This window comes from Platalea leucorodia, assembly GCF_965183815.1.
Source record: "Platalea leucorodia genome assembly, chromosome: 5".
Taxonomy (NCBI): Eukaryota; Metazoa; Chordata; class Aves; order Pelecaniformes; family Threskiornithidae; genus Platalea; species Platalea leucorodia.
In genome coordinates, this window is record NC_138827.1 from 15398986 (window position 1) to 15422958 (window position 23973).

Genomic DNA, 23973 nt, shown 5'->3' on the forward strand with positions numbered 1-23973 from the left:
GAAATGAGGAGAGCGGAGCTAATGGGGATGCATCCAACCCCCCACCCTGCCGCCCCGGGCAGCTGGCAGAGAAGCAGTGCAGGCTTGCAGCTCCTGCAGGAGCCTCCAGGAAGGATCTGGTGGTGCTTTTCAGGACACATGTTCTGCAGTTGTTCCAGGTTATTGTTTTTTGTTGTTTGTTTGTCGTCCCCATCCCATCCCCCCTCCCCTCCCCCCCCCCCCCCCCCCCCCCCGCCATTTACCCTAAGGCTTCCCCAGAAGCTGGCGGTTCCCAGCACACTCCAGGAACCAGCATCGCCCTGCCCAGCAACAGAGGCAACGCACCAACAGAGGGCTGGCGCTCCCCTCCCCAGCATTGCTCACCCCGTGCCCTGGGGGGTTCGAGTCAGTAGTGACGACACAGGGCATCACCTGCATGGATCTGATGGACCCGAGGTCATCATCCACTCCCACGACCCAAAGCTGGCCTTCTGCCCAAGCCCTCTTCCTCCATCCCACATTGTGTCGCTACAAAAGTACCTGGACCAGACCCCTCCTGCAAACACCAGTGCAGGCAGAGCAGGAAAGCATGCCCAGGCTGTTACAGAGAGCATCTCTCCCCAAGCTATTAACACACACAACACAATGGCCGGAAAATGGCACAGGCAGCGGGGCTGTTCCCTGGACCCAGCCAAAGCTTCTTCTCCTCTCCCCTCTCTCCTCTCCTATCTGTCCCCTAACCCTAAAACCTTGCACCAAGGCCCATCAGCCAAACCACCTTCCAGCCTGGAAGGTAAGCAGCTAGATATAGGGCTGATCCAATGTATGGTATTTTTAGCTCGTTTGCAAACAGCCTTCTGCAGCCCCAGGAGAGCCCATAACAAGAGAATGAAATAAGAGAGAGACAGTGGCTATTTCTAGCAGTCTTTTTCATCAGGTCACTAGAAGAGGCTTTGCAGAGTCTGAGAGAAGCATTGTGCCCAGCTTCTCTGGGGCCACAAGCAGTAACACAGCCCTGCGGGTCAGCAGGACAAAGGGGACTTTGTCTGGGGCAGCCAGAGAGCATGGTGAGGCCACACTGATTTGGGGCAGATGGGATGGGTCCGTGCATTCAGACCAAGGTGGCCAGTGGGGCTGTCAAGGGACCACTGCCATCTCCCGCTACAGACAAAACTGCACACCCAGCCTTTGACACCCACCCGCCTTTCAGGGACTGCCTGCAGGCAGGAGAGACCAGCCAGCAAGTGCACAGGCTCAGAGACGAGCCCTCTTGCAGGCAGGGTGACATGTTCAGCTCCCCAATGGTCACTGCTCTAAATACACACAGACACCCCATTGCTCCATAGGGGAAGGTCCTGCTGTGGGATGTCTCATCCCTGCAAAGATGCATCCCATGAGGCTTCACCAGGACGGCACTGTTTTCTTCATGGGATGGCTCTGAAATCTCAGGATCTGATTTGACAGGCTGTCAGGCATGATCCATAAAACTCCCCATACAAGGGGCAAAAATTGGAAGCAAGCAAAAAATAAACCACACTGACACGTACTTTATCTCCGATGGTAATGAATGCTCTGGAGTCCAAGTTCCTCGGGGGCCTGCAAGAAAAGAGAGAGAGTCAGGAGAAAGCCCAGCTTCATTAACCCTCTTGGCCAGAGCCAGGTTTCACATTCCTTCGAGTACTTTCAGCCACTGCTTTCCACTGTGCCTTGTTGTCGTGGGTTCAAACCAGCCCCCTCCAAACACTCACAAGTGCTTTAATCGTGCCAGTAACACTTCAGCCCACACCCATGAGGCACTTGCTGCACGCACCCAGCAAGAACCCCAGAGACTCAGCTAGGTGAAACATGCATCAAACCAACAGGCTACGAAACCATCCCTGCTCAGGAGCCCAAGGAACCGAGACCGACAAGGTAAGGTGTTTCTGTGGCAGAGCAGCTCAGCTGTCATGTTTTGACAGGCAGGTGTTGTAACCGGACAGCCACGTAGCCTGAAACACACGCCGAGGGAACAACAGGTAATTCCTCACCCGTGAGTCATTTATGTACACTCGCAGGCCTGTTTCAGGCAGTGTGGCAGGCAGGGAAGGCAGTACTTCAGTGTCACACTTTGCACAACACTGCACAGGTGAAAGTCTTCCTTTATGGCTTTTTTCCTCATCGCTGCCCACTTCCCATTATGGGCAGCACGGTACTTTTAGAGCCGACAGAAGTGTTTTGTCCCTCGTGCCTCACTTCTCTGCTCTCCCTATCCCCTGGGACCTTCTAAGAGTGAAGATTGCCCAACTGGTTTAGCCTCCCAATTCCAATCAGAGGAATACAGCAATCTATACCTTCAAGGAAGTACTTCAGGCTCACAGCAAAAGCCTTGCACTGTGCAAATATTTGCACTGCAGCTTGAAAACCACAGAGAAAAGGAGTTGTGGATAGCTTGCACCAGCTTTTACGTGAACACTCTGGGCATGCAAGCACCCTGCAAACTTTGGCATGACCCCTTCTCCAGGGGAAATTCAAACACCCATAGGAGCAGAGACAGATGCACCCGTGGGAGAAGGAGGTGGCTGTTGCGTGCAGGGCTCAGCGTGTGCATGCTAGGCTGCCCAGCATTAATGGGGGAGTTCCCCTGGCTCCCCCTCTGGCAGATCTGCCCTATCTGCCTGGGATTTTCAGTAGTGATATTTCCCCTTTGGGGATTTCACTGCTCTCCTGGAGGTGGGAGGGTCTCTAGAAAGGGTTTCTGGAGCAAACAAGGCTCAGCAGTGGAGATGCAGCCCAAGGTGTTTTGGAAGAGGACCATGGAAGAGGAATTTTAGCTGTCTGCTCTTTGTCAAACCAAGCGCCACTACCGTGGGCTCTCCCCCACAGCATAACAAGCATCAGCCCCAGAAGCAAACAGGGCAGAGAGAAATTCCAGTGCCCTGAGATACTGCTGTGCACCGGCCCCCGGCATCAAGCAGCACAACAACGCAAAATATCTGTGTCCTCCTTGCACCAAGGCGAGGAGCTGCAAACAACTCAAACTATCCCTGACACACAGGTCAGGGGGAGGATGCCCTGCCATGCAGAGCATCCCCTAACCCTCACCCCCCTGCTCCTGCCATGGTCCAGCTGCCACCACCTCTTCTCTTCACCTTCCCCTCTGCTTCCCTCGGGCAGATTTGCTCTCTCCACCATGTCTCTGCCCTTTGACATCGGCACAGCCGTGGCAGAAAGACTGACAAGAGTCTCCCAGAAGTCTCCTAGCCTTTCCCTTTCAGCCATTTCAAACCAAACAGGCACCTCCCAGAGAGGCACACGCTGTGCACATGTCTGCATGCAGATCGGCATATGTGTGTAATTCCTTCTCATCATCCACAAGCCAGAGCTTAAGAGAAAAAAAATTAACTATGCTGATTTTGTGAAGTCTTCACGGGCCATTCCCCTTGAGATGGCGCTGAATCCAGCTCCAAAGAACTGCTGGCTGGCTTAAAGCAGCAGACGCACTTACGTTGTGTTGGCAACGGGCTGTTTGATGGGGACACATGTTATCCTCAGCTCCCGTTTCTTCTTGCTTTTCACTGGAAGAGAAGATGCACATGTAAGCAACTGGCATTTTTACTTTTCTTCCTTCAAGCATCCTCTTGCCTGCAGGCACCAGGTAGGGGAGGCAGGGCCTGGATCTGTGCAGCTACAGCAAGATGACAGAAAGGTCACAGTGCTCATGACCATTTGCCCAAAATTTCAGGCAAGAGCCAGAAGCACAAGTGGTTCTCAATGTCCCTGTTGAGCACTTTCCTGCAGAAATACCCAGGGCTGCACTGACAGAGACCATTTTCCAAGTCTCACAGCCAAGCACTGCCTTGCAGTGCCCCTCAGGCACCCCAAAAGCGCTCTTTACCCTTCACAGCCATTATCAGGCCCCTCTTCTTGGGGATTTTAATTGCTGATGTTCAGGAGATGGGTTAAAGCTGCGATTTCTGCTGGGCACTTACCCGGTTTGTGCGGCTCCAAGGATCCTTTGGAATCTGAAAGAGAGAAGAGAGACACCAGCTCAGCCTTCGTGCTCCAGACCCGCCGGGTACCAACCCTGTATCCCTCACGGTCCCACACATGGCCCAAGGCAAGCCCTCCCGGCTGCGCTGCAGGCAGAGGGAGGCAGACGGGCTACCAGAGCCCAGCCCAGCAAAGCCTGGCCTGGTCCCCATTTCTCCAGCCACAAGAGGTCCCCATGCCATTAGTGATGCACAGGGCACCCGAAAAACGCTCCCCGTCTGGCTCCTCCTTGCCCGGCAGCCGCCTGGCCTCCACCCAGGCCTTCTTGGGAAGAGCCAGACCCATTCTGCAGCCCGGGTCAGATCTGGCATGGAGGGTGACAGCCATCAGACCTCAAGCAAAACCAAGGAGTTAGTCCCAGCAGGAGAGGGGACACCCCACACAAAACGAAGGGAAACCAGGGCAAAGTCAGATAGGAGCTGACTATAAGAGCCAGTAGTGAACTGGCCGCAAACCCAGGCTTGCAGAGGCCGAGACGCCACCAGACAAGGCATGACCCCACGAGGAGCAGCTGGCGAGAGGGTGCTTTCTTCCCACTCCTCCCCAACTCCAAACAGCACTGAGATAACATAACCCACTACTGCAGAGGGAAACGGAGTTCAGGCAGGTCCAGGGCAGGCCAAAACACTTGCAGATGAAACTACAGGGACAAGAGATAACAAGCACAGAGGGCCCGCAGGCAGCAACAGGCAAAGGAGACCTGCGCAGGGCTGAGAATCAGCTCCCTGCAGTGCCATGGACCCCAGGCTGCTCACCGAAGCCCCAGCAGTTCCTCCATCAGCAAACAGCTCACCCACCTACCCCAGCTTGCTGGGAAAATAAACAGACCATGAGGGGCTGGGATGGGGGCTGAAGTGATACAGCTGAGAGTATCCAAGCCCTGATCCCCCCAAGAGAGACAAGGGGGCAGCCGTGCTTTGCAGCTAAAGGCACTTCTGGCTGCAAAGACCTGGAAGATGCATTAAAAACCACGAACAGCAAGGTGTGCTCCAGGCACCGGGCTGGGAGCTGACAGCTCGGCGTGGCCTTGGACAGCCCTTCAAAACGGCTCCTACCTGCCTGGCTCCCGGGAACAGGCGTGCGGACAAAGTCCAGCACTCCAAAGGCTGCCAGGGAAGGGAGGAGAGAGGTGAAGAGCTGGGATTTCAGCAGGAGATGCAGCACTGTGCAAAAGCTCCCGCAGCAATGAGACAGAAGGACAATACATGTCCAGAATGCTCCCAGCACAGACAGCCCCCATCCCCATACCTGTCCCCCGCCAGCTCCACATGCCTCAGCTAAGACGGGTGCCTGAAATCCACTTTTCCAGCCCTGTCCTTCCCCAAATGCAAACCTTGCTGAGGCTGCAGGTGAAAGCTAGTCTGCAAAATACCGCAAAGGTCCCAACCGCAGGACCAGCAGCATCTCTTCCTGCTGAGGGAATCAGCACGGATCAGTCCATATCCCCATCTTATCTGTCACCTTTCCTGCATCAGAGCTGGCCCATAAGGTCTGGGACCAGTGCAGCTCCCATAAGCTACAGGAGTGATGTGAACTGCCAGCTCAATGAAACCAACCAGCAAGCCACTCCACCTCAAACCAATCCCACTCGGCTGGAAACCATCTCCAGAGACACGACCACGTCATGGCAATCACGGCTTCTAATTCATGAGCCTGCAAAGTTTCCCCTCCCTATCACCCACGCAGCAGGGCTGGAAGGAAGACTATCAATAGCCCAGCATGCCCACTGATGACACTTTGCAAAATACCTGGTTGAGCAACAACGGGAGCAAACAAAACGGAACCAAAGGAAAGACGCCGTCCACGGGTTCAGCAATGCCTCCCCTTCCCGCACCCAGCCTCTCACTACTCGGCATAGGGGGGCCGAAAACAGAACCTAAGAACTGGGGTCCCCAGAGTCCTTCTGCACCCAGACAAGTTGAGGAGCTCACCGTGGGCACACATCCCATCCCATCCAGAGGGATGGATTTAGCTCGCTGCTGACTAGGAGCCTTGCACCGACCGTTTCTCCCCCATGACCGGCTCCAAAACACAGACAGCAGTTTGCATGCAGCCCCCCCCAGGCAGTTACCTCTACAAGAAGCCCTGAAATGCCCCCCATCCCAGCTGGTATTTTGCTTAATCTGTTTGCTCTCCCTCTCCCCAATTGCCATAGTAATCCCGCAGCCGGCACAAAGCGCCTTCTGTGCCGCTGGCTCCCCTGGCAGTGCTGGCTGCAGCATGGTGACTCACGCAGCAGGAGCAGGGTCCACACACTCCCCAAGCCAGGCGTCCTGCAGGCTGCGGCGTCAGCCCTGCCTTAGCCCTGGCTGCAAGAGCCATGCCAGAGGGAGCTGGGAGCACCCAGCCTGGGCTCAGGAATCAATAGGGCACGTTTTTTGGTGGAGCACAAGCTCGCAGGCAGGATGATTTGCAAGCATGGGTTAGAGGGGCAGCGAGGGATGGGGAGATTCCCCATTACAAACCCTCTGCACCATACAGGAAAGCCATTTAACATCCCTGTGCATCAGTCATGACCCATGAACTCTGCTAGAACAGGGGTACCCCCAAACCGCTGCCCTTCACTTCCCAGCATCGTACTGCCAGGGTCAGTGACAATCCCCTTCCCACCTTGTCATGCCTAGCCCCAAAACGCATTTCCTAGCTCCAACCTGAAAAAGCACTGATTAAACTGGAAATATTCTGCCACCACTCCCAGGCTCTGCCTGGGCCACCTACACCAGTGGAAAACCCATCTCAGCCCATGCCTGCAGGCATAAAATCAGCCATGATGCTTCCCTGCAGCTGAGGGAGCCAAGGTGGAGATTGGATTTGCCTGTTACGGCTCTCCCAAAATTTGCCACGAGCTTTCCAACACCTTGCAGGCTGGTCTGAACTCTTGCTTCTTGCTGCAAGCTTCTCCTGCTGCTTACAGCGGCAGTATGGGTCCGGCCGGGCAGAGGTTGAGTGGGCAGGCACCGCTTCCCCTTGAGCACAGCCCGGAAAAAAAAAAGGGGGGGGGGAGGAGAAAAAGAAAAAATAAAGAGACCAGCAGTCCTGCCCTGAAGCTCTGCACAGCCTGCTCGGGGCACAGCCCAGCGATCGCCCCCCAAGCACCCGGAGGCTGCCGGGCTGCCTGCTGCAAGCCCCAGAGCTGGCTGCATCACCCTCTGGGAGGTGACCTCGCTCCTGAGCCTCTGCAGCCCCCCAGGGAAAGCCCACACACTGTTTCAGGGCGAATGAGGGTGGAGGAAGGCTGGAGGGGGGGGAATAAAATGCGAGGAACAAAAAGGCAGTGGGATGGGCATGACAAGACCTTGCAATTCAAGCCCTTCTGTCCCGAGTACATCCCAGGGCAGCATTTGCTTTTAGCCCCCGCAGGCAGCGGCTGTCAGCTCCTTCTCACCAGAGTGGCCTCGGCACTCTCTCCCACATTTGGGATCCCAGTAGGGTCAGTGCAGGAGGAATTGCTATAATGTGCAGAACGGTTTATGTGACCTCAAAATCCTGGAAACACGCTAATTTCCCAGGGCTCTTGCAAGAGGCGTGGCTGCAAGCACAGAGCAACACAGCTCCCCTCTAGAGATCCCTCCACATGGGCAAAAAGGCAGCAGCGGGACAAGGCAACATGGGGACATGTCCTGGTGACCCTTGCGAGCCCCAGGGCTCTGCTGCCAGCCCTGAGCACGCGGGACGGCTGGGCACTGCCGGTGCGGTGCTCCGGGCAGCGGAAGGGGCTGCTGGCCGTGGGGGCATGCGGCACAGCGCCTTGCACCCGGGCAGGGGAAAATTAGCTGACAGAAGTTCCTGGTGCGGATGAGATTGTAACCCACGTGATGGTGCAGGCACGTAACTGCATCCTTTATGCTAAGAAAGGAACCATTTCCTCCTAAAGAAAAAAAAAAAAGCCTAACAATTTTTTTTCTCATGCTATAACCTCCACCAGCTAAGAACTGACACAGACGTTTCCTGGAACTGCTTAATTCAACATCCGAATCCTTGTCTCCACCATTGACTTCAGTCCTATTAAGTTGCACCTCTCCCCGGGAGCTTTATCCTTCCCACTCCACTGGTGTGGGCAGAGAGAAACAAACAGGACAATCTAAAGAACTGTAAATAAAACTATCTGCCTGAGCCGACCTTTGAAATTAAACCTCCCCGCTGCCTCCCCAGGGCTCTGGTTCCAGCCCCAGGTGAAGTCCTGGGGATGGCTGCAGCATGGGAGGCTGCTTCCAGAGCTGCGCTGCTTTGTTAGTGCTGGCGAAAATGTTTGGGATGCATCCCGGTTCTCCTCTATCCAAGGAGGAGAGTCAAGTGCCATGGATGGGGCAGAAGGCTGGAGGGTGTGTCCCAGCCCTGCTGCAAAGAAAGAGCTGGAACAAAAAAAGATCAAGAAAAAAAAAGAAAGAAATTAGAGACAAGGTGCAAAGCAGACGGGAATTTGATGGCTTTGGTCATGAGAGCCAGCTCCTCACAGGCACACTTTGTGCTATTTTCCACTGTTGAGAGTGGAAAAAAAGCTATCTGTGGAAGTGGAAAAAGGGCTCTCAACCTGCCGAAAGCCGTCACTCATCAGCCTGCCAAGGTCCCACTGCAGAGAGGGGCTCTTGCAGGTCATTGCTGCCCCACGCTTGCCACTTCTGCAAAAAAAGCAAGTGAGGAGAAGGAAAAAAACACGCTTCAGAAAAAGCCCCTTGCAGCCCCAAAACAACGTGCCAGCCTGCGCTGAATCAGAGCTCCTGACTGCTGGGGCCACCGTGCACACCCGCCTTTCCGATGCAACAGGCTTTTTATCAGGGGACGACCATGCAAGAGCTGCTGGAAAACCCTGCGTCCTGGGAATGCAACCAAAACTGGAGCCAGGAGCTAGCTTTACCCTCCGAATATTTTCCTTTAGCCATGCTAGATTTTACTTTTTTTTTTTTTTTTTTTTTTTTTTTACAATTAAGATGCCAGTGTTTCAACCCCACACAAAACATGCAAGTTTCCAGTGCTTTAAAAATAGATCCCCAGCTGCAAACACCAACCCCCCGCCCAAGCAAGGAGAAAGAAGTAAAACCACATGGATTGACCCAAAAAAGTTACACGGTGCCTTTTAGCACCAGAATCAGCCCTTTGCTCTCCCCCACCACGTGTTTTGGAAATTGCAACATCTACCTTCCTTCTTGTCCATGGTTTCCCAGAAATGAAGAGCAGTGCCGGCACGCCTGGCAGAAGAGAGGGATGGGGGCGGGCTAGAGGAGGGAGGGGAAAAAAATCCCACAGGATCCAGCACACGGCACTTCTTGCAACCACCGATGATTATTTTCAGTGGGAATGCATGGCCCAAAGCACTCGCCAGCTTCACGCAGCTCTCCTCGCCCAGCGTCCCTGGCTCCCAGGGGTGTGTGAGCTTGGGAGCAGCAGCAAAGGCAAGCGGCGGGAGACAGGGAAGGTAGTGCCGTGTTCCCTCATCGGCAGCTGCTGAGGTTGGCCGGTCTCTGCTCCGATTACCCTTGAAAGCTCAACAGTTGTAAAAACTGCAGCAGCGAAATAGCAGATGACGTCAACAGGAAACTGGGGGGGAGCCAGCTCCAGCTCCGGGAGCCATTGAAGCACTGGATTGCTACAGTGCATCCCCGTGGGACGCGTTTTCTTCCGACAAATTAAATCATTCAAACCCAGCCTGCAGGCAGAGAGGCAGAGCCCGCTCCTGCCTCCTCCATCCCCCTTCCCAGGCATCCCACCAGAGCGAGCCTTGCTCGAGGATGGCCCTGCTGCCACCCAGCATCAGCCAGTCATCAGAGCAGAGGGAAGCCCACGCTCGCTGGTTCGGGCACTGAGAGGGTGCCAGGATAGAAAGAGGTCACATTTCTTTGTGCTGCAGGTGACACACTAATTGCTTTGCCACTAACAACTATTACCACAACAAATAGTAGAAATATTGTTCCATGACAATTCCGGCACAGAGCTCAGCAGCTATTCCAGGGTGACAACCGAGACGGCATCTCTGGTGGCAAAATATAAATTGCTGCATGGATTTAGCTAGTAAATAGCAAGGGAGAGAGATGAAGGCGTGGGGGAAAAAAAAAAAAAAAATATCATTCATTTCTCTGCAAACATGTGCAAGAAAAGCCGTGGCAAAGTATCGCTGCTCTTCTCCTTTCCCTCAAAACCAGCCCAGTAGAAGCCAGCACTGATGTTCGTGATCAAAGCCAGACTCGGCTTTGACAGGCTGCAGTTTTGTTTTCGATTTCCCTGTCAGCCTGGAGGGGGGATACTGCACCAGCTTCTTTACCTTAAACTAATTACAGAAAATAATGCCTCTGGTTCACTCCCGAGCTATTCCCTAACTTGTAGGCTGTGCCAGGCCATACACATTTGCAGGCAGAAAAGTCAGAGGTCAAGGTAAACGCACATACCAACATAATGAGTGACTCTAATTTTAAATAGTGTTTATATAAGCCCCAGAAGGACTGCGGAAGATATTTTCTCAGGCGTATTTCCAATCTCAGGGTATAGTTTCAGGCACAGATCATCAGCACATAAAGGATGCTGACGCAGGAGCTGCTATCGCAGACAGCACCAAGAGCCACCGGCACCCGTCCCCAGCACTCCTGGGGAGAACGATGCTGCGTTGTCCTCCTGTCATTAACTCTCTGGCTTGATGGCTAATTCCCTGACCCAGACATAAGACACTCCAAGCATCTTTGCAGACACCCACAAAGTCAGTGCTGCTTTGGAGCAGAAAGTCCCTAACCCAGCAGGTGGGACGGGAAACACGATTTCTTTTGAATTAGTCCTGTCAGGTTTCAGTGCCCAAGGAGCAGGGGCAGTGTAAAGCAGAGCGTCCTGACATCTCAAAAGCATCCAAAAAAAAAAAAAACCCAAACAAAAAGAGGAAAAAAACCACCAAAAAACCAAAACCAAGCCCAAGTATCCTTTCAAGTCTCACCGTTGGCAGCTCTTTCTAAAGTTTGCCGACATGGTAGGAATTGCCCAGCCTTGAAAGACGCACACCATTTGACATTAATCATCCAGCTCTTTATACACTACAGGTAATCCCAGACGAACAAAAGGCATCGGGTGTTTTGCTGGTGTTAAGGAAGCCTCCCCACGCCTCTGGGCTGGGACATCACCCCGTAACTGCTGAGGGAAGCCGGGGGAGCAAATCCTGCGACAGGGAGAAGTCAAGGCACTTGCTGCAGGTCCAGGTACGCTGGGGCAGAGCCAGGGACAAGGCGCGGGTCCGGTGGGATGGCAGCCATGCTCCCATCGCTCCCAGCAGCCTCCTGCCAGTGGGCCGCTTGAATAAGTGGAAGAGCACACCCTTAAAAACAGCAATGAACTCAAACAGTGCCCTACCAATTCCGGGCCCCTCTCCCTACCATTCCCCTGCGGAAAGGCAGCATCTCCCGAGGCTGGTTTGGTTAAGGCTGGGTCACCATTGCAGCCGGGGACCGGGGAAGAGCCACTTTGATGAAAGCGGCAAAAAAGGAATGCCCCATTTAGGGTCAGCAAGGAGCTTTTTATAGGTGTGTGTTTGGGGTTGAGAAAAAAATTAAATCGTTTCACCTGCCCTGAAAGAAGAGTTACTGCCTAACTGGGGGGGGTGTGATTTTCACAGAATACCCCTTTCCTGCTGATCAGAGAAAAGCCCACACACCAGCCGGCCACGCCGTCCCAGCGCCGTGTTGCCCGATGCCCACTGCACCTCGCTGTCCGACCAGGAATCGCAGCAGTTTCCCTGACCAAGGCTGTAACACAGCCACTGTCCCAAGCCCGGGATGCACTTGCCTTTCCACGTACGAGGTGCACGTCCCATGGGAAAGCCCCGCGTGCCTGAGCCATGCACGGGACCCACAGTCTGGAAACTCTGCGGCAGTTCTATTTTTAAACAAAGCATTTGAACCGAATCCGATTGGAAAGGTAACAGGGTCATCTTTCTCATCCCCTCGGACGTTCCCCTTGGGAACAATCAGTCACCGATACCACACAGGGCTCGTCTCCTCTGGCAGAGCGGGATGTCACACTGACGGTGCCACCAGGGCTGGGTGAGGGGGAGATAGATGCAAGGGAGAAGGGTGCGACCTCCTGGTACCCAGCGAGGGATTTGGGGACGGGCACGTTAGCCAAAGCTACCAACAGCCAGAGGCTGACATTTGTGCTGCCACCTCTGGGGCTCGGAGCCACACCCGGCCTCCGTGCACCGGCCAGATAACGCCACCGCGAGCCGCGCCGGCTCTGCCGGCAGCTCCGGGAGGATGTCACCACCCAGTTACATTCCAGCTGTATTTTTAGGTTACCTGCATAACCCCAAGGGCTGGAAAAAACGTTTGATTTTGTGATTTGTTCCCAGGTGGCAGCTTGCTATCCTGCAGCCCTGTGACAATGGAGCACACAGGCTCCCCTCCAAGAAACCCACATGAGCAGAGACCAGAGTCTCTTTAGGAAGCTTAAAAGCACCAGCTAGCTGGCATTTGCACTATGCCATTACAGGACACGCTACATACATGCCAAGAGTCATGCTGCTTTGCACCAGAGCTTGTGCAAAACCCCAGTGTGAAGGCGGTTATGGTCACAGGGGCACCTCTTTGGAGCAGACGCTGAGCCGGGGTGCAGGCAAAGCATCCTCTGCGGGGCTGGAGACTGCCTCCTTTGCATCCATTGTTCCAACTGGGTTTTCTCCCAAAAAAAGCAGCGGCAGAGGCAGCACCTCCTCAAAGCTCAGCTGCAGTGCAATGCCACATGGACCCACCGAAGGTGGGAAAACGCTTGAGATGGGTAATTAACCCAACCCACAGCTTGTCGGGAACCACGGAGCTGGGCAGTCCACAAGTCCAACCAGCCCACAGCGTGCACGGCCAGTGTGAAACCCACGGCTACAAGACATCTCGTGGGACCAGCACGGGCTGCACCGGCTCAGCTGCAGACGCTGGCGTGCCACCACAAGACAAAGGTCTGGAAGCAATCCCAGCCCCAACGCCTTAATTGTTAGGAGAAGGCAAAGGAGACGGTGCTTAGAGAGAAGCAAAGAGCATGCTAAAAAAAAAAAAAAAAAAAAAGCAGAGAAAAAGGAAGAGGCAGAGCCACTGTCACCTGCGCCCATCTCCCGGCCAGCAGGTACCCAGCCCTCCCCAGAGCAACACTCCTCCCTTTGATTTCTCAGCCCATAGGCGAAACCATGAAAAAATAAAGCCTGTTTGGAATTTGATGTGACCGGCTGGTGACAGCTTCCTGATGGAAGAGAAAACTCAAATCATTTTTGGAATAGATCAGCTTGACAGGAAGCACACAGTTAGTTTTTTCTTCTTTCTGGGAAAGGAAAAGAATCATTTGACTTTTTAATTGTCAGCTGTAACTCAACTCCAGAGTCAACAAATACTCTCCTCCTATCCAAACTGGTGCAATTCAAGTACTTCCAGGTGTCCCCAAAACTCTGTAAACTTGGCAAGAGAGCAAAGTATTCCCTATCTGCTTCTAATGCAATACTTAAATTAAAAAAAAAAAAAAATAGCTTTCTACCATCATCCCTCCAATTTATTTTGGGCAGGGATAGAGTGACTTAATCTCTGCAAATGATGTAAGACAGAGGAGGCACCTGCTCTGAAAACAGAATTTATGGAGGGAGAAAAAAAGGAAGGCCTCAATGTCCGCAGCCGCTTGCTCCGGGAGAGAGGCAGAAACAAGAGACCAACCCAGGTGCTTCCCTGGCCCGGAGGCTTCAGGCAGGACTTTCTCGAGACCAGCATCTGCGCTGGAGAACGGGGCAGGCAGCTGCTCCGATGGTTCGCGGTGACGTTACCCTCCGGGACCTGGAGGGGGACATCCTGCAGCCTGTTGTTTCTTGCTTCCCGGTGACGCGGGACCAAGCGTGCACAGTTCACATGCTTTAGGTCTGTTATCTCACCACAAATGTCGCAAACTCAGCTGGGGGGATCCAGGAGTCAGAACAGGTCTGTCCATCGTGGCCAGCCGCAGCACAGCACAGGCAGGACCAACTCTACACTCTGCCTGCCTGAACCAACACACACATTTATGCCTAACAGACCCAACAAACTCATCTGCTATTTTTACCGTGTTTTTCCCCAATTACATCCATGCCAAGACGCTCTCCCCAGCTGAGACAGAGGAACCCAGGGATCGCCCAGGCACGGCTCAGGAGAGAGGAGCTTCTCCACCATCCCAGGATGCTCCAGGGATGCCACCGTGGCTCGGGAAGACGAAGCCTGCGCATCTTCAGAGGAAAACCTCCGATCTCCAGCGGTGGCCCGGCACCGCATCTCCAGGGTGGAGGAGCACGGAAAACCTTCTATTATTTCTTTCGGAGCAGGGTGCTGATCCAGCGGCTTACGGAAAGCAGCAGGCGAGCGCTGCAGTACACTTCCCTATGTCTCCTGCTATCCCACACCAATTCTTTGCTCTTTTTGGTGCATCTTTGGTGCCATCCCTTTTCCCTGCCTCTCTCACCCTGTCCCCTCCCTGCTCCGGGGAACCAAGCAGAAGACACAAATGAAATGCGCTCATCACACGAGAGAGCTGGTGCAAAGCAGACACAGCCAGTTGGAGCCCCCAGTTTCTCCACTGAGTTTTTCCGAGAGAAAAATCCACCCCATCACAAGGTGATGGGGGAGGCAGGAGGCCTCCCTGAGCTCAGACAAGACAAAGGAAAACCACAGGCTGAGAGCAGCCAGGGAATATGGACACTGTCCAATTCCCCTCAGGCCGCAGCTCATCCTTATCTCCATGTAAAGCCTGTTACCACACACAAACCTCAGCACCCAGCTGAAAAGCTTCAATCTTAACCACTAACAATGCTCCCAAGTCAAGAGAGGCAGCAGGTGACCCGTTTGGTCCCCATGACCTGCTTGCAACAGGGGCTGGGAGAAAGGGCTGATGTAGCAAGGAGGGAGCTGGCTCCTGAAACCCCAGGAGAGCTCAGCTGCCGCCAGCCGGACCTGCAGCCTCTTTTCCTGGCATTAACCACACCATCCCTCTGACCCGCACCACCATACCTCTTGCTCTTCCGTTGCTGTTCCTCTGGCCCAGAGGACAGATACATGTCCACATCCCCAGAGCATGTCCCACATCCACAAGATCAGCTCCTTCTGCTTATCGGTTTAGGAAGTTAGATATATCTATATACCTATCTTATAAAGTAAGGTGGAGGAGGAGAGAGAGAGAGATACAGAGATACATATAAAGAGAAGCACCACACACTTGCTAAGCTCCACGTTTTGCAGAAGTCACCTGCAAACATTTCTCCTTTGCTCCTCCAAACTCCCTGCTGCAAAGCTTAAAAATCCGTCCCCAATGAAAGGCTGGACCACCAGCACACTGAAAGCTGCTGCCAGCCCCGCTGCCCAGCATCACCCTGCACTGTCCCGTCCTGCCTCCCCGCTGCGGGCTCTTATCTGAGGCTGCAACAGCTCTGCATGGGGAAAACACCTATTTTGCAGCGGACTTGCCTGGTACCCACAGGGCAGCTTTGATTCGTGTCTGGGAAAGGCAGGGGCTCTGCAGGAAACGTGCCCACAGCTCAGTGGCGTTTCGCCACCACGGTCCCACGTGGCTGCCGGCAGGAAGGGCACAGCCTCGCTCCGCTGCTTCCCTCTGGCTTGGCTTTATTTTTTTCCTCCCCTTTTTTCACTCCTCGCCTGCCTCTCTCGAATCCACCTATTGCACTGCAATTTTTCCGATGTTCAGGGGAAGTCAGTGTTGCAGACTTTTCCGAGTAAAGCCGGATTACAGAGCCGTCACTCTGTCCCAGGAAGCCAGAGGTCTCCGCAGATGGGCTGGTCCCAACGCATCCGGCTCATGTCCCGGCTCACAAGCTTGCAGGCTGTGACTCAGTGCAGTTCAGCCTGCAGCTTCTCATGGGGCACGCTTAGGGCTTCCAAGAACCATTTCTATTTAAATAAGAAATAATAATTTTTTTTAAATCCCCTTTACCCCCAAAGAGCGAGCATTGCATCAATGTTTTGGGGGAAGGAGCAGTGCTCTGCAGGGCAGCGTGTGAAATAGCAAGTAGAGGAGCTGGAAGGAGACGTGTGAAACGTCAAACCTGTTTGAGATAAAGGGAAACGCACACTGGGTCCCTTCCCTGCAACGGTTACACACGGTTTCCCTCGCTGAACTGCGACTGTAAAACCCCACGGGGAAATCCACAGTTACCGAACAAGAAATTCTTTCTGGATCCAAAATTAAGGGTAAACTCTTGCAGCAACCTGGCATGTACACAGAAAAGGAAACCACACGTACAGGAGAGCAGCTGGAGGAAAAGCCGAATTGTTTCCTAGCACCTTAGCAAAGCACATGCAAGGCTGATAAGAATTTCAACTAATATTCACCCACAATTTCTGACTGGCGATTTCTAGAGGCACCTCCTCCAACCTCTGCTTTACTCTCATCACCAAGCCAGGCAGGGGCAGGCATAATTAATACTTACGAAAAGCTTCTCTTGGGCAAGAGAGCAGAGTCTGCAGAGCACAAGAGGCAGCCTGGCCAGGGCACAGCCCCGCAGATATCCTTGGCTCAGAGGACGACCCCAGCCCTGCCTGGTGCCAGCCCACCTCTGGCACCTGGTGCTCACCACTGATGCTCAAGGCAAGTGATGCTCACAGCCAAGGAATCGCAGGAAACAACCAAAAGCCTGGAGGAAATGGGCTGCAGATGCTAAGGAAGAGTTAACACAGGGGGCTGTAGAAGCAGCAGATATAAAACGCCCACCACCACCTCCTTTTTTGGCAGCCTTAAGGCAGCGTGGGGCTGCTTCCAGTCTTAAGGCAAATGGGTGCTGTCAAAGAGAGAAAGCCAGAGCGCAGAACAGAGGCAGGTCTGTGCCGGTCCCCTGGCAGCATCACCACCCACCTCCCACCCTCCCAGCACCTGCATCCTCCTTTCTGCGCCGCTACATCCTTTGGGTCCTCTGACCACCAAGCTCCCACCGATGGGGATGGCGGTTAGCAGGGAGCATCACGGGCAAGCCGGGTATGGATTCGGCACAGGGTAGTTGATTTTAGTTGCGGGGGGACCAGGGAAACCTTGAAAGCCAGCTGAGAACACGTGCACATGCACAAAAATGCCTTGCGCTGCCCTGCCCTGTGCCGGCAGGGATTTTCTGGGTGCAAGCACGGGGTTTTACAAACAGGCACGTGGGGCTGGGCCTGCCACCTACCCCCCGAGCACCTTTCAAAGGTGCTTGGAAGATGACAAAGAACAGCCAAAGCAATGTATCAGCAGAAGATCATTTCATCTTTGGCTGAGATGCAACTTGGCAACACGTCAGGAGAGAAACCAAGCAGTGCACAGCAGCAGGGGATTTTCAACTATGCAGAGCAGCTTTCTTAAAAAGCCTTGATGGTGAGCACATCTGGCTCTCAGAAAAAGAGCCACGTCATTTTAGTGACAAGCTGCAAAGACGTCCTTCAGGACAACACACCCCCCTGCACCGTGGGGCACACGTTCAGGACTGACTCAGAGGGACCATTCTTGCCGGTCCTCAGGGCTGCACACTCTGCTGCTCCATCGTCTCCCTCTCAAGCCTCAACTTTGTCACTCCGACACCAAGTAAACCAAGATCTCCATTCTACAACAAAAAATACCCCCACCACGCGGTGTGTTTGCTCTTCACTACCTCTAATGGGAAACACTCTCCTGCAGGGAGAGATGCATGCAGCAGGAGAGGACATCTGCTCCGGCTGCTTTGAGATGGATGGCAAATGCCCTCCAGCAAGCCAGGTCAGGATGCTGCCACCTCAAAGGGCTGCCATTAACACCAGTAAAGACGGCCAGGGCTGCATGGCACCGGACCCACCATAGCCTACTCCCGCAGCACAGGAAGGCTGCTTCGTCAGCCGTCCCTGCGAGATTTGGAGCGAATTTATATACACACACCACAAAGCAATATCTAACTGGCCTGCAAGCCCAGACAAGCTGACACTCCCTAGATAACCTCGTCATCCTCCCCAAAACCACCCCCTGCCCGTCCACATAACCAGCCCTGCGTGTTTATGATCTGTCAGACACATGACTGTCACCTGCCAAGCCCTGCAGACGAGCTTCTTCCCCTCCTGTCCCTCTGCCCTGCACCACAGGTCATTTCACCGCTGGTCCCACCCACACCCGTCACCGGCAGACGATAAGGACACGGCTCTCGGCGCCGCCAAAGAGATGGCGGCAGGACCTGATCCCAGCTGCAGGGTTTTATGCATTCCTTATTGGAAATCTCCAAGACCCTTATGGGAATGAAATACAATCATTAAAAGCTGCTTTTAAGTTTCCTAAAAGATACAACAGGCACTATCGAGGCAGAAGATGAGACAAGCAAGGTACAAACGCCCCGCAACAAGGGACACTTGGTGCCCCACGTGCAGCTCCCGGGGAGGAGAGGGTCCAGGCACCACCGTCATCCTTGGAGAGGCTCATCGGATACAAGCAGTTAGGCTGATGCCAGTGCCAAACCACAGCTAAGGTTAGCAGCCTCTGATGGGAAATTACTTGTATTGAGCACTCTGGAGGTTTCTTCCTTTCCAAAACTAGATTTTTCTTTGGTGGTAATGGTGGTGTGGGGGGAGGAAGGGTGGATGCTCTACAAACAACTTCTGGTAAGTTTTGTCTCCTCCTCATCCTGCCTCCTCTTCCACTCAAGTTATGTTTTTAATGGAAATTTACCTTTTTGAAAAAAAATATAAGCATTTCACTTGAAATTACGAAATTAAGGCTTAGAGCATGCGACAGACCTAGTTCAGCAGCGACCTCCCAGAGCACCGTGCAGGCAGGAGGACGGAGGCTGCGGCAGGCCGGTGGGTGCCAGAGCCTCCCCAGCCCCTCCTGCACTCTGCCAGCACCCAGAGGAGGAGGTAACAGCCAGGCCATCGCCTTCACGCTTCTCCTTCCCTCGCTTCCCGGCGAGCGGGGCTATGAAGCCATCGCTGCCAGGGACTGGAGGGAGCCAGGGGCAGGGCAGAGACATCCCGCTGCACCACACCCCAGTGCACCAAACAGCTCCCCAAGGTCACAACACTCACATTTTGGAGAAACCCAACTCCAGCACTAGACGTCTCTAAAAATAAGATCGGGTGTCTCTTTACACAATCTGGCTTAATTCACCCAAAAGCTGTTGGACCGGCTGCAGTAATTCCTGGAAGCAACGCCCTGACCTCCAGCCAGGCACAATGCTCACCATCATCCCTTCTGACCTTAATGCCCATGATTCAAGTGATTCCCCATTCCCCGCTACGTTAGATCCAGCAGCACACAAGGGCAATCGCACCACACAGAAAAGCCCACCCGCCTCCGGGGCTTGAAAGGGACATGCTCTTCCAAAGTGCTGTCCATCTTCTCTTGCAACAGGTCGATAGAGCAGAGAGTGCACAAAGGAGCCCTGCAGTATTACGCCCGTGGATTAATTAAGCCATATGGACAACGCAGCACAGGATTAGTGGGGGAAAGGATGCTGGAGAGTGTCCACCTCCCCCCCACTGCAGGTCCAGAACCTTGCCCAGTATTAGGCAGCAATTCCCTCCCTCCCCTACCCGCTGGGACCACGAGACCCACAAATCCTGCCCTTCCCCTTAGCCTCACCGTAACCCACTGCATCCTGCACAGGCAGCAACTCTGCTCCAGCCTTTTGCTGGACAGAGAAGCAGCTGCAAGAGAAAGGTGCAGGCAGGGAGCCCTTGTCCCAGCTCCAGAAAAGGGAGCAGAGACTTGGACCCACTGCAAACCAAGGCCAGCTGGTGCCACAAGATGCTACCGTGATATCTGAGATAGCTACGGTAGTGCCCAGTAATTATGGTATTCCTTGGGGCAACGAACATTTATACTCACAATGCCGCCACGAAAGCAGTGCAGCGGCATCCCCACACAGACAAGGGGCTCTGGAAGAACAGAAACTTCCAGTTTCTACCATAAAAAATCCTCTCTGCTTTCTCCCTCACTCAAAATCCCTGGCTAACACTCGACCTGCGCTACAGAGTTTTGTCAGCAAAAGAGGCAGCAGGTAGACCTAGCTCCACACGTACCCACAAGCAGTCTTGAGTCACGCCAGTAAAACCCCAAACTTTTTGTTGGTAGAGTAAAATCACCTCCCCAGCCAACGTAAGTTCCTCTCCCAGCTCTTTCCCCAGCAAACAGCCTGCCCGGGCAGTGCCTTATTAACACCAGTAAAAACCATCTTCCGTCCAAAAACCCACAGAGCCCCACGTCCGCAGCAGTGGCTTCTCAGGTCACAAAATCACCAGGACCAGAAACCTGCACCCACTCCCAGGCACCCAAAGGGAAGCTCTACAAAGCACATCGCACCTTCCTCCAGCAACGACCACCTTTGCAAACGGGGGGGGGGGGGGGGGAGCAAACTCCGGCTCAGTCCTGGACTGCATCCCCGAGCTGGAAAATAAAAGCACCAGCCTTCAGGGAGAAGCATTATCCACTGAATAGGAGCATGGATCGCTGAAGCACAGCTAAATATTTATCAAGTCCAACATGATATTTTCCAGCACCCACCGTTATGCTAGGAGAAAGCAGCACAAGGAAGAGGGCAGGAGCAAAGCACTGTGCTCTCTCTATGATTGTTATAATTAATCGGATGCAAGCTCCATGATGCTTCAACTAGAATTAAAATAAAAACCTGGCTCTGTGGGTTCAGAGCTCCCAGCCCTGCCGCCCCCCTGTCCTCACACACCCAGGGGACACCAGGCTGGTGGCTGCTCTGCCCGGAGGCGACGGGAGCCCGAAGCCAAAGCCCTGCTTCTGCAGGTCACGGCCCCGTGTATTTTCAGCAGAACTGCCTTTTTTTGGGGTGGCGGCGGGAAAAGCATGAATGGCACATGAGACAGTGCAGGATTCACAGCCGACTGAATTGAATAACGGTGGTGTGCTCCCACAGAGGGCATGGCCAGGGCACAGGAGGGACCCGTCCCCACCACTTATTTACCTACCCAGAATAGACACACCACCAGAACAAGTACCAGTTCATCCCCAGGTTCTGGCATTTCTCCCTGCTGATTTTTCCAAGCCTTGGTGTCAAAGAAGAGCTGCTTCCCCAGAAACACAGCCTGGCTCCAGCTGGATCCTGCCCACTCTCCCCAACAGCACCTATCTTCCTGCAGGAAGATGTCTCCCCTAAAGAGAAGGGCCTGCTTTTGAATTACTCGGGGATCAGCAGTGGGTGAGCCCAGGGGAGGCCAAGCAGGTCTTCTCCCTCCAGACCCCATCTGCGCATCCTCCCTCCCTGCAGCTGCATGGCTGCCATCTCCAGCAAACTCCCCACTTTCGGGAGACACGTGCCTCCCTGCCAGCACGCTCCTGCCTGTCCCTCCAGGAGGGGCTTCCCGGGCATTGGTGGCCACCCGAGTCACAGCCGACAGCCACAGCAACGGGCACATGGGTCTTCACACAGGCTGCGCACACAGGCAGTAAAACGTGTTGAGCCCCACGGGAAAGGCAGCAGCCTGGATTTGTACGCAGAGTCTAACATAGACCCTGCACCCTCTTTCTGCACGCACCCAAAGGCTGCAAACTCCCCAAGGCTTCCTCCCCGAGGCTTTAACCTCTTGGATACAACACCCCTCCCTTCACAGCATCCGTTTCACCAAAAAAAGTGCAGGCTTTGTTGGAAAATCATGCCCAGGACCAGCCATGTGTTGCAATCTGCCGCTAGAGGCTGCGTCCCTTGCAAAGCTCTGCAAGGAGGACACACCGGCAGCTCCAGAGCTTTGCACGCAACTCTTTCCCTCGGTGCCACCCATTCGATGAAACACAGCTCGAGGGAGCTTTGGTGACCTGAGACAATGGGAAGCTTTTGCATATTTTAGTAAACATCAGACTCGACAGTACAAGATAACACGGAAACCAAGCGACGTTTTCCCACACACCTGATCCTGCGAGATAATTTGGATCAAGCAGATACGAGCAACGGGAAGAGGAAGAAAGCCGAAATCTTTCCTAAGCTTTGCATAATCCCCAGAAGGTGTTTATCTCACAAGCTATGTTTAGAGCAGAGCGAGGCAAAGCTCTCGCCCAGCACCATTCCTATCGCGCGTGTCACAGCCAGCCACGCGCATCCCTGAAAACTCCCGAGGCAGGAGACAACCCCGTGACTAAGCCAAAATGACGGCAGGCGAGTTTTGGTACGCATCTATCATGGAAATAGCCAACCTGAGAGCTTCAACACAGCACCCTCCATTTACTACCATGATCCACTCAAGCCTGAGAAGGCAAAGCAACCAGCAAAAGGAAACCTGAGACTGCTCGCTGAATTTCCCAAAGGAAAATTAGGGAAGTTTATCTTAAATTCAGGCCGCCCAAAAGCAGAGACAGAAGGACCTGCCACAAGTGCTGCCAGCGGCGTCCGCAGTCCCAGCAGCGGGAGCATGCACTCGGACCTACGAGCATCCCTACGCGGCAGCGTGCAGCCGGCAAATCCACTTGGAGGGCTGGCACCACCAGGGCAGATGCAAAAGCAAGAAGAGGCACAGCAGAGGGCTAGCAGGACAAGAGAAGAGGGTTTTGAAGAGGCAGATGCATTACACACGCTCAGGATCGATCCCCGTGCTGAGTGCTGCCCCAACAGGGGCAAAGGAGCTCGGGTCAGATGGGGAGACCAGGCGCACTCGGCACAGGCGCGACACCTCCAGCAAAGGATATTAGGAGTAATTGTATGAATGAACCGGTTTGTCACAACCAACAGCCCCGTGCAACCAGAAACCTGCAGACACAGAAGGGTTCCAAACTTCCTCCGAGGAAAGCACCACGCTCCCAGCTGCTCCCACAGGCATCGCCTTTTGCTGTCAGCCAGACTGCTTCCCCCAAAATTCTCCCAGGCCCAGCTCGGGCCTCGTCTCCTGCGGGGCACAAGCGGCCCCTTGGCCAGGCTCACCTCTTCCCTCCATCCACACATCCACACACCGCCCACGGCGCCTGTGAGCTGAGCGAGAGGTCTGGGCTCAGGCGTCCCGGCGAGAGCCTTTTTAAGAAGCCCGGCTGATCCCTTTCAATGCGGGACAGCGGCTGGAGGCATGTGCTCCTACCTGTGAGTCAGCAGCTCCGCTCAGCAGCACCGTAAATCACTGCTGATTCACACCCTGCTTACACAGCAAACAGGAAACTCAGGTCCACATTCCCTCCGGTTAAGACACGGACCATTTAAAGGGGGGAAAAAAAAAGTCACACCAAGGTGCGTTCATCTGCTCACATGGTTCCTGACTTCAAGTTTCCAGTGCATCACTCCCGCACAAGGAATACCCCTCAAATTTTATTCCGGTGATAAGAGAGGCAGCAACCGTACTCCGTGTGCTCCCTCCTCCCTCCGGTCTGCGCTCACGGCGCTGATGCAACCAGCTCCCCGGAGCACCAAGACACCAGCGAAGCCCTTTCCCCGTCTTCCTCAATCCCGGCATGCTGCCGGTGTCATCCCGGGCCGATGCCTGCCAGCCGGCGCCCACCTAGGGACAGCGACCAGGCCACCTGAGTCACGGCGATACTCTATAAATAACACCCGTGACACACGGTCACGTTTGCCAGCCCGTACGGTGGAGACGATGGGAAACTCCGCCGCGGCGCTCCCGGCACCGCGCTGGGGACCGGCATCCTCGCCCGCGTCCTTCCCGCCTCGCCGGGCCGGGCCGAGGGCCCTGCTCCGCGGCAGCCACGCCGCTTGCTGAGCTGCCGCGGGCGGCTTCTTTGAGGGGAAAGACTCCGGCAGATGAAACGCGTGTATTTTTATCGTTCCCCACGCCGAGAGAAGCTTCGCCCCCGCGGGCCGCCTGCCCCTGCGGGCAGCGCGCCCGCCCCGGGCTCTGCAGCTCCGGGGGACGCGGCAGCCCGGCTCCGGCCCCGGCCCCGGCGAGCGATGCCGGGCTGCAGGCGGGGAGCAGCGCGGCGCTCGGCCGGGACCAAGCAGGGGGAGGCACCCGGAGCCCACGCAGAGGAAGCCCCGGCCGGCGGCAGCGGGGAAGCCCACGCCCGGCGGGTTGGGCAACAGCCCCGTCCCCGCAGGTTACGCCA

At 54.6% G+C, this 23973-nt stretch overlaps 1 protein-coding gene across 2 annotated transcripts in view; it reads right to left on the reverse strand.

Moving 5' to 3' along the window:
• MAP2K3 (mitogen-activated protein kinase kinase 3) overlaps positions 1-23973 on the reverse strand; it is a 34924-nt gene that overhangs the window by 10760 nt on the left and 191 nt on the right. The window contains exons 1-4 of one of the 2 annotated variants that reach the window (XM_082314651.1): positions 9145-9294; positions 3948-3980; positions 3464-3533; positions 1527-1575 (exon numbers count right to left, since the gene is read on the reverse strand). In XM_082314651.1, the coding sequence (XP_082170777.1) occupies positions 1527-1575; positions 3464-3533; positions 3948-3980; positions 9145-9160 (168 nt within the window). In that variant the 5' untranslated portion in view covers positions 9161-9294. Of the gene's footprint in view, positions 1-1526; positions 1576-3463; positions 3534-3947; positions 3981-9144; positions 9295-23973 lie in introns of those variants that run through there. The other variant, XM_082314650.1, reaches the window with a different exon arrangement.